Genomic DNA, 14,070 nt, shown 5'->3' on the forward strand with positions numbered 1-14,070 from the left:
TCTCTCACGTCCAGCCTTTAAAGGCTTGCTCCATGCACACATTGAAGGAGTGCTAAAGCTCCAAAGAGTAACAGCAGTGACAAGCAGAAGAGACACTCACCTCTTCCCTAAATTGGCTGTTTAACCATATACACTTAAAACTTCTCCTGTTCTCAAAGTCTGTGATTTTCATCTTCAGCTATTGAGAAAAAGAGATGCTTGTTAGCAGACTCCAGAGAAAATTCAAAGCTTCCTTTATCACCTAGTCACACTGACTTGGATTCATACCTGCTGATAATAAAGTTTCTTAGGTTGTCTTGGCTTGAAGAATTGTAGAAGATCTCTTAGAGTACCTTCATAATTATGTCTAAGAGGGTTACCAGGGCCATCTCTGTAACTACAAGAAAACAGCACATAAGAAAACAATAAGCAAATTGTTTACTGGTCTACAATACACACCAACTGAGAATACACAAACACAAACAGCTGGTTGTGTACTGTCTGAGACCTTGCTTACACCTACCTAGCCCACTTCTGTTGCCCAGACCTGAATCTCTCAGCTTGTGTGAGGACAGCATACAGCTGCTCAGGACCCAAGGAAGCAGGGTGGATCAACCATATCAAATGTAACAGTAGAGGAGGTGAACCTTTACCACCTCAAAGTCATGTGGCTAAGGTATAAATAAGGACACATGTGTATTTCAAACTAAGAAAGAAATAGATGCAGATGACCCCCCACTATACAGTCAAAAGTGTTCCCACGATGCCTGGAGGAACTCAGACAGCACACAAGGAAGAATATCAGTGAGCATCAGAATGAGCCTCACTTACCCTTGAGACTTGAAAAACTGCAGCAGCATGGGATCTGTGTTGAGCCTCTGTGCAACTGTCTTTGCAACCTAGGAGGGAGAGAAGGACCAGAAAGAGGTCGGCACTCTGGGGAAAGGTTGGACATGTGTTCATTAAACTTGGGGCTAGTTATTGACATTTCCACAGAATGTGATCTACATGCTTAGCCTGAATTAAAATTCCCCAGAAAATTTTACTATTGCCCATCACAAAACAGCATTCCTAAAGGTGTCCTCATGGAAGTGACCTACTTGTCTTTCCTGCTTAACTAATGCTGACTGCTAAAAAGCAAATATAATGTGATGAGTTATATCAAAATTAGTATTTAGCTCTTTATATATATTAATCTTTAATATATCTTTTAACTCAACCAATTTTAACTTTTCAGCACTTGAGGCTTCATGTTGTGTGGCCCAGGCTAGTCTTAAATCTGCTGTGGAGCCCAGGGAGGCAGGAAACTTGAAACCTCTGTCTGAGCCGAGTCCATACCAAGCACAGCACTGTCTTCCTTCTTATTGAGAGCACCATACAGACTCTTTCACAAATATATAATGTGTCTTCTAGGAAGGATAAATAAAAGTAGCAAAGAGCAAATAAATGTTCAATACCTGAAAATAATTCATCCTATTTGATAACGTGACCACAAACCCAGGGTCATTGGGGATTGTTTTATCACAGAAGATGACATCGACACGGTGGTAGAGATCTCTGAAATATTCTTTTGCAGTGGGTAATTCACTGTTATCGTTTTCAGGGTCATCCCTGGGAGAAAAAAAATGTTTGCGGACTGAATCAGGGCACCATCATCTAGACACCAGCAGGACAGATGGAAAGCAGTATGATGGAAGACAGAGTGCTCTCACTGAAAGCTGCAAGACGGCACAAGAAAGACAAGCCTGTGCCTGGAGAAGTGGCTCAGTGATTAAGAGCACTTCCAGGGGACCTGGGCTCCACCCACAACACCCATATGTGGCTTATAACAATCTGTAATTCCAGTTCCATGGGATCTTAATCCCCACTACTGGCTTCCACCAGCAGCAGACATGCATTCACACACACAAACATACACATAAAATCAAGAAAGGCATGTACTTATGCAGCTCAACAGTAGGCACTCAGTCCTAGCTGCTTCCCCAGTGACTGCATGACCAAACTCTCCCTACAAATAGGCTCCTTTGCAGCTCACAGCGTTCAGCCTGGGCTCTGGCTAGCAGTCCACACCTGCAGTTCTTGTCCATTATCAGGTGGTTGGACATTAGAGTCCCAGGCAAACACCTGCAGGTGTGGTGTAGGCGGTGAAGTGAATTGCCAGAGGGGGAATCTGATAAGGCCAACCTTATAAAGACATCCCTACAGAGATTTGTAGGACATCAGAGAACTTGGGTTTGGGAGACAGGCTCTCACAAAGCCCTAGATAATCTCAAACTTGCTATCCAGCTCCTAGATCCTCCTGCCTCTACTTCCCAAGTTCTAGGATTTCAGTGCTCACCACCGTATCACCAAGAGAACTAAATAAGGCTAATTTTCACTGCCCCCAATATCAAAACCTGTAATTAGCTACTGTTCAGGTTAAGGACACTCCACTGCAGCTCAGAGCATAGTACACATGGTTACAACACTTGATATGCATATAAAAGAGATGGAAAATATCAAAGATACATACTTCTGAAACACTATAATGTCACCATCCATCAGCTCATCAAGGGCTTTATCAAGAGATACATCGTAGTCCTGAATTCTCTCTGTTAAGTTCGGCTTAACTTCCTACAGGAAGAGACAGCAAATGGTTACATTGAAGAATGTCTGTTATGAGCAAATTTTTTTTTGGTTATTTATGCTTTCTCTGTATTCAAATCTATTCGTCTATATGTTATGTGCTTTAATTTGAGACAGGGTCTCCTTATTTCTTTAGCTTGGCCCTGGATTCTGTGCTCATGCAACCCTCCAAATAGCCAGAACTCCAAGCTCATGACCACACATTCTTATTAAAATACAAGTGGGAAAAACAAACCTAAAAGTATCTAATGAGTACCAATCCTAAAGAGGTTAAAAACGACCTATTTTTAAATGTGTAACAGGTGTGGTGGGATATACCTGTAATAACAGCACTTTGGGGAAGTAGAGGCAATAAGATTAGGAGGCCAAAGAAGTTATATATAAGCAAGTCTGAATCCAGCCTGGCTTACATGAGACCCTGTCTCAATAAACCACAAAAACAAAACAAACTGTAATTTTCAACTAAGGAGCAAGTTCTAGGACTGCCAGGGCTACAGAGAAACCCTGTCTCAACCTCCTCCCATCCCACCTCCACACACAGAGCAGAGGACCTAAATAAACTACGGACTAAGTAATAATAAATTTTCAAGGCAAGCAGAACAACTTCACCCCAAGCAGAAACAATACAGTGATTGATTATAGAGAAATGAAGTGGGAAAAAGAGCAAACCTCATAGAGGATAAGGCTAGTATCCTGGATAAATCCTGCTCTGTCACACATAACTGGGAGTAAGTCACCTAGGGTGAAAACAAATCTGTTAAATACACAGCTGTAAGCAACTAGCAAACCCTAGTCAGAAAGAAGTGCAGGCAGGACTTACGTATTTTACAGGATATGGGTGTGTAGATATGTCCACAGTAATTCAAGCTCCGTGTTTTAGGATCATACATCTTCAAAAATAACATTACATCATCTACAAGTTGATGGACAGGTTGTTAGGATCTTAACCCTGAGTATATCTGAGAATGCTAACAAGAAACCTTGGGGTAAGAGACTACCCAATGACAATGAGAAATCCCTAGAAGTAACAATGACATGAGGCTTCAGGAGGCTGATCCAGTAATAACAAAGGTGTGTCTCACAAATCACACCTGGGTAAACTACAGGAGGATACCCAGTGCAGTAAACTAGTCAACCTAGTGCTGACTAGCTGGACCAGCATTCCTTGGGGGGGGGGGCCTATATCTACCAGCGGAGTGTCTAGTGTGCGAGGCAGCCACATATTTAGTGGCACAGCCATGACTAACTGTTTTAGAACTCCTCACACAGGCTGTGTGGTCCTACGGTGAGGGATCTGATAAGTGACCCAACACATGCCTGCAAGACTGCCCTAACCTCAGACCAGAGTGATGAGCACAAGCCAGCAGCCAGGACACCACGGGATCACTGCTGTCTGTCCCCTTACAGCAGGATCAAGTTGTACCAGTCTCCTGTGGCTTCCCTAGGAGCCCTCAACATGGAAGGGACCGAAATGAGTTAACATGGAGGCACCAGGAGATTTTTCTTCAAGTGAAGAAAGGCTCAGACCTCTGCTGAGATCAATTGAGGACTCCAAGCCTACCGACTGCTCTAAAAGTAGCAGGCACCTCGTGGGCACTTACGATCTTTATCAAACTTGGGCAATGTTGCTCCACTAGCAGCCAGCTCAGGATCAACTGTTTCCAGGAATATTGTCCAAGGGTTTTCATTATCACTCAGTTCAATCATCTATTTCCAAAAGAGACGGTGATTTTAGAAGGTGGCAATGGCCTAGGTGACAGGGCGACAACTACACTTGAACAGTGCAGAATATGTCCAGCTCTACTGAATGCAACCCACAGGGACACATGGCTGCTAACTGCAGGACAAGAGCCTCCCGCAGAGTTCCATGAGACACCCGAGGATCTACCAACAATATTTACTGTTTTATTGCCGTCAGCTTCATTATCTAACATTGCTGGTCGCTTTGTTCCATTACTCCTCGCTTGCATAGGCCATAATCGAATTTGATCTTGTGGAAACCCCTGAAAAAAAAATTCAAGTTTATTAAAAATAAGCATATATTTCCATCTTTATCAATTTAATGCTTTTATGAGTAAAAGGTAAGGGGCGTTGACCCAAACGTAAACTTTTGTCCCATGGCTTGGACAATTCGTGCCTAGGACCACACCAGGGTTCAGCTCAGGAGCCTATTTTACCAAACCCTGGTGGTGGTAGTAGAGGAACCTCCTTCTCTGAGATCTGTTACAAGGCTAGCTTTGGGGACTGAGAGAAGCAGATTCTGAGATTCAGCCTCTGTGGGCCAGGTCAGAGGAGCTCAGCTCAACATCTCCTTCATTTTCATGTAGGGCCTAGACACACTGACCACCCAAGGTAGCAAGCAGTCTCTCATGGTATCAGTAGCCTGGATGTAAGCAGAGGAACTAGATACCTACCATGGTCTGTGAAAGGCTCTGAACAAACTCTGCGAGGGAGGAGTTCTTCAAAACCTTGAACACGGTGTACTTTACTTTCTCCTCATCGTACATGTCATTTCCTTGGTGGCCACAAAACTGGTCCTCTGCGACTATCTGAAGGCACACAGAGCCAAGCTTACAACCCATGAGACATTACCCTGAGTACACTCAAATCTAAGAAGGCCTCAACCACTTGCCTCACTGTTTACAGTGAGCCCTGCAGATTGCCCATATGCCCAGAATGCTCATAAGGGACAGCAGAGACCTGCAGCATGCAGTGCCCACACAGCAGTCTCTAAGCCTGAGGCTGACCTGCACTTGCATGTAGAGATGGGCTTCCTGCCGTTCCTTCCGCTTCTGGGCCTCGATCCTTTTCTCTTCTTGCAACCGTTCCACCAACTGCTGAGGGATATCATGGTCGGTGACAGCTTGTAACACTTCACCTGCAGGAAAAACCAATCTTTCACCTGGGGCTGATTCTGCTTTCCCACCTTAAAAGAATCTCATGTTATGTCTTCATTAAAAAAATAACCTAGGAATGTGGAAGGTCTTGGGACCATGTCTACTTTGATGCCACAATCTCAAAGTAGTTTGGTTTTGGGGGTAGAATGATGGAGATAGAAAGAATAAGGGGGAGGGGTGCTTTGCCAGACAATATGGCTAGGTGCACTGTACTTTATAGTACTATAGTAGACAAACAGAACACCGAGGCAGTGAGTGAGAGGTTCTTCGTAGAACTATACGTTTGCCATAGTACAAGGATAACACAAGCCACTGGTACTCACTTAGCTTTGATTCCCTGATGTACACTAACATATAGGCATTTGTGCAGTGTCGAACAGATAGGTCATCATCGTGACCCCCATAATTGTGCTCAATAGCTTCTTCTTTAGTACACCTGGACACGACGTCATCATCAAATTTACACCACTAGAAGGAAAGCAGGAAGATTAAAAGGGAGACACACACCCTCCAACACCCAGAGAGCTTCTGTCTTTCTTGTTCAGAATTTGAAAGAGGCACTATGTGCTCACTGGTACTGTTTGTTAACTATTCAAATAACCTGCTTCTGACTCTGGACCAATCATTAGCACAGTGCTAATCTTTTGAAGAATTAAAGGTACAGAGTACAATTAAATGATACATTTTAACAAATTAACTCTACAATGATGTAATAAGCTTCTGACTTAAAATTAATCTTCCAATTCATCACTTTAAATGTTGAAGTTCCTCAAAAAAAAAAATCTATTCTGAAAACCTTAGCCACATGGCATCACATCAGGGATCCTGGAGGATGAATGTGTAAGCAGGCCTGATTCAATGAGCCTGCCTAACACCAACCAATGAGAACCACCGTTTTCAGTATTTGTCAGTTTCATGAGAGAGGTTCTGTGAGGTACAATTATTAACACAGAATATACCATTCACCTTTGCATTGTTGAAAATTAGGTAAGAAAATAGAACTTCAGTCACAAAAAAAAAAAAACAAAACAAAACAAACAAAAAACCCACCATACAAACATTCAAAGGCTGGGAAGGAATTCAGTAATTTCATGAAGCATGAACAGAAGAGGCATGTTTCTTGAACATCAACATCCAAGGCTGACACTTACTTTGCCATCCCCTTTGGGGTTTAGGTAAACCACGTAATGTCCACCATGATTATCTCCGCTGTGAACCAGGACTGCATGGAGAATATAATTTGCAGGGTCCTTAGGGTCTGTTTTTTGCAAAAATTCATCAAGTGGTAATTGTTCTGGAAACTCAAACCTATTCATAAATATTTTAAAAAAGAAACTATTGATTTATATGCAAAGCATGAGATCCATTAGAACTTTATTGTAAATTCTTACAATAAAGAATAAATTTTAAATTTATTCTTTAATTAATTGTAAATTCTTACAATTAACTGTCCATCTTTAAATCATGAATTACGATGATTTTGAAGGCTCTTGAAGTTTAACTTCTGAAAGAGCTCTTACTAGAAAAACTATTTGTCACTTTAAAGTTAAGGGAAAATTCTCGGAGAAAACTCAGGTAACAGTCTCGTGTTCAAAAGCTTCACCCAACTGTCTTATAGCAAACTGATACCAAAGTCAGTTCTAGAGTGTATGTAAACCTAGGGCAACCAGAGAACAAGTCAGAAAAATGTGTGACAAAAGATCCTTACCCTTATATTATATGAACATACTGTATTTGACACAGCTCTAAATTATTGGCTTCTTAATTTGTGATTTGCTAAATCTTATCAATGATAAAGTAACCTGTACTCAGGTCTGGAATGGCAACTCAATTGGTAGTGCCTGCCTAGCATGCATAAGGCATTGGGTTCTATCACCAGCATGGTATAGATAAGGTATGCTGGCTGAGCTCACAAGGGTGAAGGCAAGATGATCAAAGTTTATAGTTCTGGTGAGTTGATAGCCAGCCTGAATTTAAACTGTCTCAAAATTAAATACAGCCTTCAGAGACAGGAAGGAAAGCAATGCAAGGTGGAACAGAGCCCCAAAGAGTGTGTTGTGTGTCTAGGCGCTGGAGAGATAGCTCAGAGGTTAAGAGAACTGACCTCTTCCAGAGGTCCTGAGTTCAATTCCCAGCAACCACATGGTGGCTCACAGCCATCTGTAATGAGATCTGGTGCCCTCTTCTGGCATGCAGGCATACATGGAAGGAAATGTTGTTTTGTGTGTGTGTGTGTGTGTGTGTGTGTATGTATATATATATATATATATATGGAGTGTGTTGTGTGTCTAGTGGCCAAAGGCTGCTTGGATTCAGCCTCATTACCTTGGGACCCTATCTGCTAAAATGTGTGATCTGGACATTCAAGGAAATCTCTCACACTTAAAAACAATGGCAAGAATTCCATTAAAAAACAAGAAAAATGAGGTGCTGGAACACAGGCAGGTAAGCACATACTCAGTTTGTGGAAATAATTCAGCTATACTCTCCCCTCAAACATGAATGACCATCGTCTGTCCTGTTCTATGTCGATGTTCAAACTAATCAGGACAAAACTACAGACCAACTCAGATAAAGTATGCAACATCACTCTCACAAAGTTCGTCGACAAAGGCCAGGCTGACCTCAAACTCACTATGCACCTAAGGATCCTGAATTACAGACACGCAACACCATGCCTGGACGAAACCCGGGGCCTTGTATATAGTGGGCAAGCACTCTACCAAGGGAACCGCACTCCGACATCCTTAAGTCTTTTGTCTTAAAAATCTGGCAAGGAGACTGAACTGGGGCAGACATATGTTATCACCTTCAAATTCAAGCACATTCTGGAAGCTAAAAGCAAAACCACTAATTTGTGAAGAGTCACATTCAGCCGGGTGGCACAGGCCTTTAATCCCACACTTGAGAGGCAGAGGCAAGGCAGACAAATCTGAGCTTGAGGCCAGCCTGGTCTACAGAGCCAGTTTCAGAACAACCAGGGCTACAGAGAAAACCCTGCCTTGAAAGTATCGAAACAAAAACAAACATACTCACACATTCAGTCAAAATCAAAACAATAAAGACATCAAAAAAAATCTACATTTGGTCAAAATCTAAGCATTAGAGAAGCTAAATACAAACTCTGTGACAATTCAGAAAACACTGTCCTTTGCCTTCAGTGTGGCACACTAGAGGCTGGGGTCAGGGTAGGATCACTGCCAGGACAATCAACTGAAAACGACACCTCCAAGGCCCCATACACACAGCAGAGGCCACCCCAGCCCTCCCAACCTCCGTTACCTATCATTGATCTTGATGTTTTGGTCCGTCTGAGGGTCATACATAAACCTCATCAGTTGCAGGTGTAACACTGGTGGCAAAGTTAGAAATTTCACACCTTTCTCTGCTTCCTGGAAGTTGGGAAGAAATGGTGATTTTAGTTCAGAGTCTCACTTTGTAAACCTCAAACATCCAGTGACCTCTGCCTCCTCAGTTACCATACTAGGCTTTATCCATCTAATGGGTTGTGTGTGTGTGTGTGTGTGTGTGTGTGTGTGTGTAAGAGAGAGAGAGAGAGAGAGAGAGAGAGAGAGAGAGAGAGAGAGAGAGATTGAGATTTACTAGGTTACTCTAGCCTGGAACTCATTATGTAGATCAGGTTGGCATGGATCTCAGAGATTCACATGCCTCTGCCTATCAAATACTGGGACTAAAGGTACACTCCACCGCATCCAACTTTATCTGTTTCTGGCCAGGGACATAGCTCATAGTCCCACAAACCCACATCAATAAATCCACAAAATTGCCCTCTGACCTCTAAACATGCCTCCACATGCACATCATGTATATACACACACTAAATTCAAATAAATGGACAGTCTGAGCACTAAGGGAGCACACTGGGTAACTTCTGGTGATGAAAGTGAGGACATCTGCAAGCTTGTTTAGAGAGCCTTAAACTCTCTAAAGTTTAGGGAGGTTACACCCTAACCTAGATGACCAGCAGGGGTTGTTTTAAAATCCATATGCTACCTACAATATTAGCACTCAAACAATGCGGAAAATACAGAGGGACTTTAAAAAAAAAGCCATGAAGAAGAAAGCTGTGGTCGTCAGAACCAGTGCAGGTCTGCAGCAGGAAGGACTCCAGCCAGTCGGCCTTCTTCCAAGTGTTGGGGCACAGGTTGGTGCTGACAATGCTCAGTCCTGCTTCTCACCAGCACACCTCAACGCTGGTCTTCACTTCCAACCCCTCTCCAGTTTACAGCTAGAAACCTGGAAATCCTATTTGGCAATATTCTTTGTAATATGGAATGACTAACTAGGGCTCTCTCAAAGACAAAGAAAGGCCCAGGTACCTAGTCTATACCAACAAGAACGAAGAAAAACAAAATACTGCGTTTCCACCCCTACCCAATCAAGTGAGCACTCTCTGAACATCATGCTGCACAATCAGATACTAACTCCTCCTCCAAGTGGCAAAATGTCAACCACCACGCTTCTTAAACCCTTCTCAACACAACCCTTACTCTCGTGTGCAGCAAAGCCTCTGACCCTGTGTCTGACCCAGCAAAGCAGTCTTGGGACCCTGAGTCACAAACTGGCAGGCCTGGTAAGCACTGTGATATGCTCTGATAATAAAGTCACTGAGCCAGTGAGAGCCCAGCAATAAGCCTGAAAACAAGACCCAAGATTATCAGGTCAGCTGGCCAGCTCTCACTGCATCATGGACAGGTCACTTGTTCCATGCTCAGAGTCCCTTGGCGCCACACCCTAGGAGATGCACTCCTTAACTCTAAAAGCCTAAAGCTCAGAAGTAAAACAATGGGAGGAGACAAACTAGGCATCCACAAATATAAAAGCTGGGTGTGGTAGTGCATGCCTTTCGTTCCAGCCGATCCACCAGGGAGGTGGAGGCCAACCTGGTCTACCAAGTGAGTGCCAGCATAGTCAGGGCTGTACAGAAGAAACTTTTATCTAGAAAAAAATAGGGGTGGGGGCTAAAATAAGAGTTCAAATGAGCAAGAAACTCATTATGGTAAGATCAGGGTATGCTCTATCTAATGAGGAACAAAAGGAGGAAATATCAAGTCCCACAACACATTCCTATCACTCTGATGCTTCTGCCTGTAAAACACTGCATCTCCTCAATCAAATCCTCCCACCTGAGCAGACCACTCAAGACAGAGCCTTTAGGCTACAAATCTCAAAAGCAGAAGAACACAACAGTGTTAGGGAGTGACTGAGCACAGGAGGAGTTACCTGCAGGCCATGTTCACCAGCGTCATATTTGTTGTCACCGTCTAGTTGTTCTACGGCCACATAATCCACAAACGATTCAAATACTTTAAAAATAAATAAAAGCTAGGTCATGTCATGATCAATAAAGCTCAAATAAAGCTGGGTGTAAATTATGGGTATTAGTGTGTTTAGGGCACCCCGTAGAGTACATGATTACAGCTATGAACAGCAACTTCACCATCCACTGAATGCAGACACACAGGCCACTGCACCTTCACTGATGTTCTCCAGGGCACTAAAATGGCAGCATGAAAGGGAAAGTCAAGTCCTTCATTTCAATCCTGCTGAGATATTTATTATAAAGCTTAAGACAGCATGGACAAGCAATGGGCCTAGAAATGGGATATAAAACTGAAGAGCAGGATGAAGACACCAAACCAGGAGACTGAGGGAACAATGGACCTGCATGGGTCAGGGTGAGGTCAGCCCTGGTGCTCTGACAAGCACCTGTTCTGGTTGGATTAGACACAATCAACAAAAGTGACAAAAATAGAACAGTAAAAATTAATTCAATTATCTTATTAAAATTATCGTGTGCCACTAAACAAATAGCAGCATCAGGAGTTAAGATAAGGACAATCACAACTGGGGGAAAAGGCCTTCTGTTTCAGGCAGGATGAAGCAACACAACTGGACAACAGTAAGGCCAGAAGTTACACACAGGGCAACATTCCTGAGAGAAGGGAAGAGGAGGGCCACGATTACCAGTGAATAAAATGTTCCCGCTCTTCAGTGGATGGTGAAGTTGCTGTTCATAGCTGTAATCATGTACACCTAAGCAGAGAACTCTTAACTAAGGAATCTAAAATGGCTGTTAAGACACTTAAGGGAAATGTTCAATATCCTTAGTCATCAGAGAAATGCAAATCAAAACAACTCTGAGATGGCCACGATCACACACACTGATGACAACTTATGCTGGAGAGGTTGTGAGAAAAAGGGAACACTTCTGCATTGCTGGTGGGAATGCAAGCTGGTACAACCCCTTTGGAAGTCAGTGTGGCGATTTCTCAAAAAATTAGGAAACAACCTTCCTCAAGACCCAGTAACACCACTTTTGGGTATATATCCAAAGGATGCTCAATCGTGCCACAAGGACATGTGCTCAACTATGTTCATAACAGCTTTGTTTGTCATAGCCAGAACCTGGAAACAACCTAAATGCCCCTTGATCAAAAAATGGATTTAAAAAAAAAAAGGTGGTACATTACACAATGGAGTACTACACAGCAGAAAAAAAATAATGACAGCTTGAATTTTGCAGGAAAATGGATGGAGGTAGAAAACATTATTTTGAGGGTTCAGCCTGGTCTACAAGAGCTAGTTCCAAGACAGGCTTCAAAGCGAAGGAAAAAAAAAAAGCCAACATTATTTTGAGTGAGGTAACCCAGACACAGAAAGACAAAAATCACATGTACTGACTCATAGGTTGTTTTTAAACATAAAGCAAAGAAAACCAGCCTACAAACACAATCCCAGAGAATTTAGACAACAATGCACACACTAAGAGAGACTTACATAGATCTAATCTACATGGGAAGTAGAAAGTAGAAAAAAACAAGCTCTCCTGAGTAAATTGGGAGCATGGGGACCTTGGGGGAGGGTGGAAGGGGGGGAAGAAAAAATGTAGAGCTCAATAAATATCAATAAAAAAATGAAACAAAAAAAGCAAAAACAAAAAAGAAGTATGGAGATAAGACTTACTATTTTTCTTTCCTTTTATACTTAGCTGGATATCATAATAATCTTCTCTCCTATCAGAACGGTAGTCTACTTCTTTGCACTGAATGTAAGACTGTAAATAAACAGAAGGCAGATTCAGCACTGGTCGTCAAATCTCCATGTACAAATCTTTCAAAACCATTCTTTAAAACTCATGCTCACATACCACCATTTTGCCTCTGAATAACTTTGGAATGGTGCCTTCTACACATGTGCCTTTCATCTTATTTTCCACATTATCAAGCAACTGAAAGAGAAGGTTTGGGCATTAAAAAACAAAACAACAAAACACCATTATACTTGAGTAAAACAATTTACTTGGAAGTACCAAGAGTCAAAGAACTTCTAAAGTATAAAAATATTACCTTTGGCATGCAGTTATCCAAAACATATAAATCTTTCTTGGCTGGATTTTGTGGCTTTTACAAAAAAAAAATATCTACATGCAACAGTTGAGGTTAACCTCTTATACAGTCTTTGGAATGAATTAGTAGTCTGTAGTGCCTTTAGAAGCATTTTTTATATTTATTTTACCTCTGTGGAAAAGCATGTAAATTGATCACTAAACTTAACTCGTATTGGTCCACACCAAGAGATTAATGAGGTTGAGCCTGTCAACAGGATTGACTGGTTTGTCCATGGATATTTAATGAACTGATTCAATCCAGCTAGTGCTGCAAAAAAGAAAACACACCTTGCCCAGCCAATCACCTTGAACAACCATTTCACGTCTCCGTTACACGAATGCAGGAAGGAGAATGTACTAGTGACTAATGAGCTCGGGGGGAGGCGGGTGCAGAAGATTACTTAAGTAAACGCAGCTGCCCGGGCCGATGTGCTGGTCCCTTGCTCTGCGACTCCTGTGCCACTCGTCTGCTCAGTTAACAAGCAAAGCTCTGTCTGTCCAACCTTTCCCAACAAGTCGCCTTCTACTGAGTAGCACGGTCCTTCCCACTGTTTAGAACTAGGTGGGCCCTAAATTTACCAGGCACATGGTGCACATCTGGAATCCCAGCACTATCGCTCTGGCCTAAAACATCAGTCCTAAGCCAATATCAGCGGTCTGATTAGCTGTGAGGCTTTTTACTCATGAAGACCTCTAGCACTGCCTCAAACATTCACTCTAAGACCCAACAGTTGCTGCTTGAAACTTACCACTCGACAAAGCTCTTGAACGTCGTGTTGCATGAAGCTATCTAACGTTTCCCACCTTTCAAAGAGAAAATGAGTTTCTATATATTAAGGGAGCCAATTAAGAAACAATCTAGATTATAAACTAATTTGAATCAGCCACTAGCCTTAAGTTTGGTGCTTTTTTTAAAATTGATTTTTATTGAGTTCTATTATTTTTCTCTGCTCTCTTCCCTGCCTCTCCCCTCCCACCTTTGGTGCTTTTTTTGTATGTAAAGATTATCTTGGGGATTGTCATAATTCAAAGATTAAGTTGAATTTTACCAGCAGTAAGCAAAAAAAAAAAAAAAGTTAGCATTTTCTAAAATCTTACCTAGAAGAGGTGGTATATACAAGATAAATATACATATCCTTCAAAGCTACTCACACCCTT

The 14,070-nt window shown here is 42.2% G+C and overlaps 1 protein-coding gene across 3 annotated transcripts in view; it reads right to left on the bottom strand.

Annotated features, from left to right (window-relative positions):
- Window positions 1–14,070, bottom strand: part of Usp7 (ubiquitin specific peptidase 7) — a 53,336-nt gene that overhangs the window by 5,230 nt on the left and 34,036 nt on the right. For all 3 annotated transcript variants that reach the window (XM_048433177.3, XM_048433178.3, XM_048433179.3), the window contains exons 8-25: window positions 13,662–13,716; window positions 12,673–12,753; window positions 12,489–12,579; window positions 10,746–10,828; window positions 8,784–8,893; window positions 6,653–6,809; window positions 5,825–5,969; window positions 5,352–5,482; window positions 5,019–5,153; window positions 4,506–4,607; window positions 4,206–4,311; window positions 3,425–3,517; window positions 3,274–3,341; window positions 2,492–2,592; window positions 1,437–1,590; window positions 811–878; window positions 268–376; window positions 101–178 (exon numbers count right to left, since the gene is read on the bottom strand). In XM_048433177.3, coding sequence (XP_048289134.2) covers window positions 101–178; window positions 268–376; window positions 811–878; window positions 1,437–1,590; window positions 2,492–2,592; window positions 3,274–3,341; window positions 3,425–3,517; window positions 4,206–4,311; window positions 4,506–4,607; window positions 5,019–5,153; window positions 5,352–5,482; window positions 5,825–5,969; window positions 6,653–6,809; window positions 8,784–8,893; window positions 10,746–10,828; window positions 12,489–12,579; window positions 12,673–12,753; window positions 13,662–13,716 — 1,867 coding nt within the window. The remainder of the gene's footprint in view (window positions 1–100; window positions 179–267; window positions 377–810; window positions 879–1,436; window positions 1,591–2,491; window positions 2,593–3,273; window positions 3,342–3,424; window positions 3,518–4,205; window positions 4,312–4,505; window positions 4,608–5,018; window positions 5,154–5,351; window positions 5,483–5,824; window positions 5,970–6,652; window positions 6,810–8,783; window positions 8,894–10,745; window positions 10,829–12,488; window positions 12,580–12,672; window positions 12,754–13,661; window positions 13,717–14,070) is intronic.

Source organism: Myodes glareolus, chromosome 9 (genome assembly GCF_982192425.1).
Source record: "Myodes glareolus chromosome 9, mMyoGla1.1, whole genome shotgun sequence".
Taxonomy (NCBI): Eukaryota; Metazoa; Chordata; class Mammalia; order Rodentia; family Cricetidae; genus Myodes; species Myodes glareolus.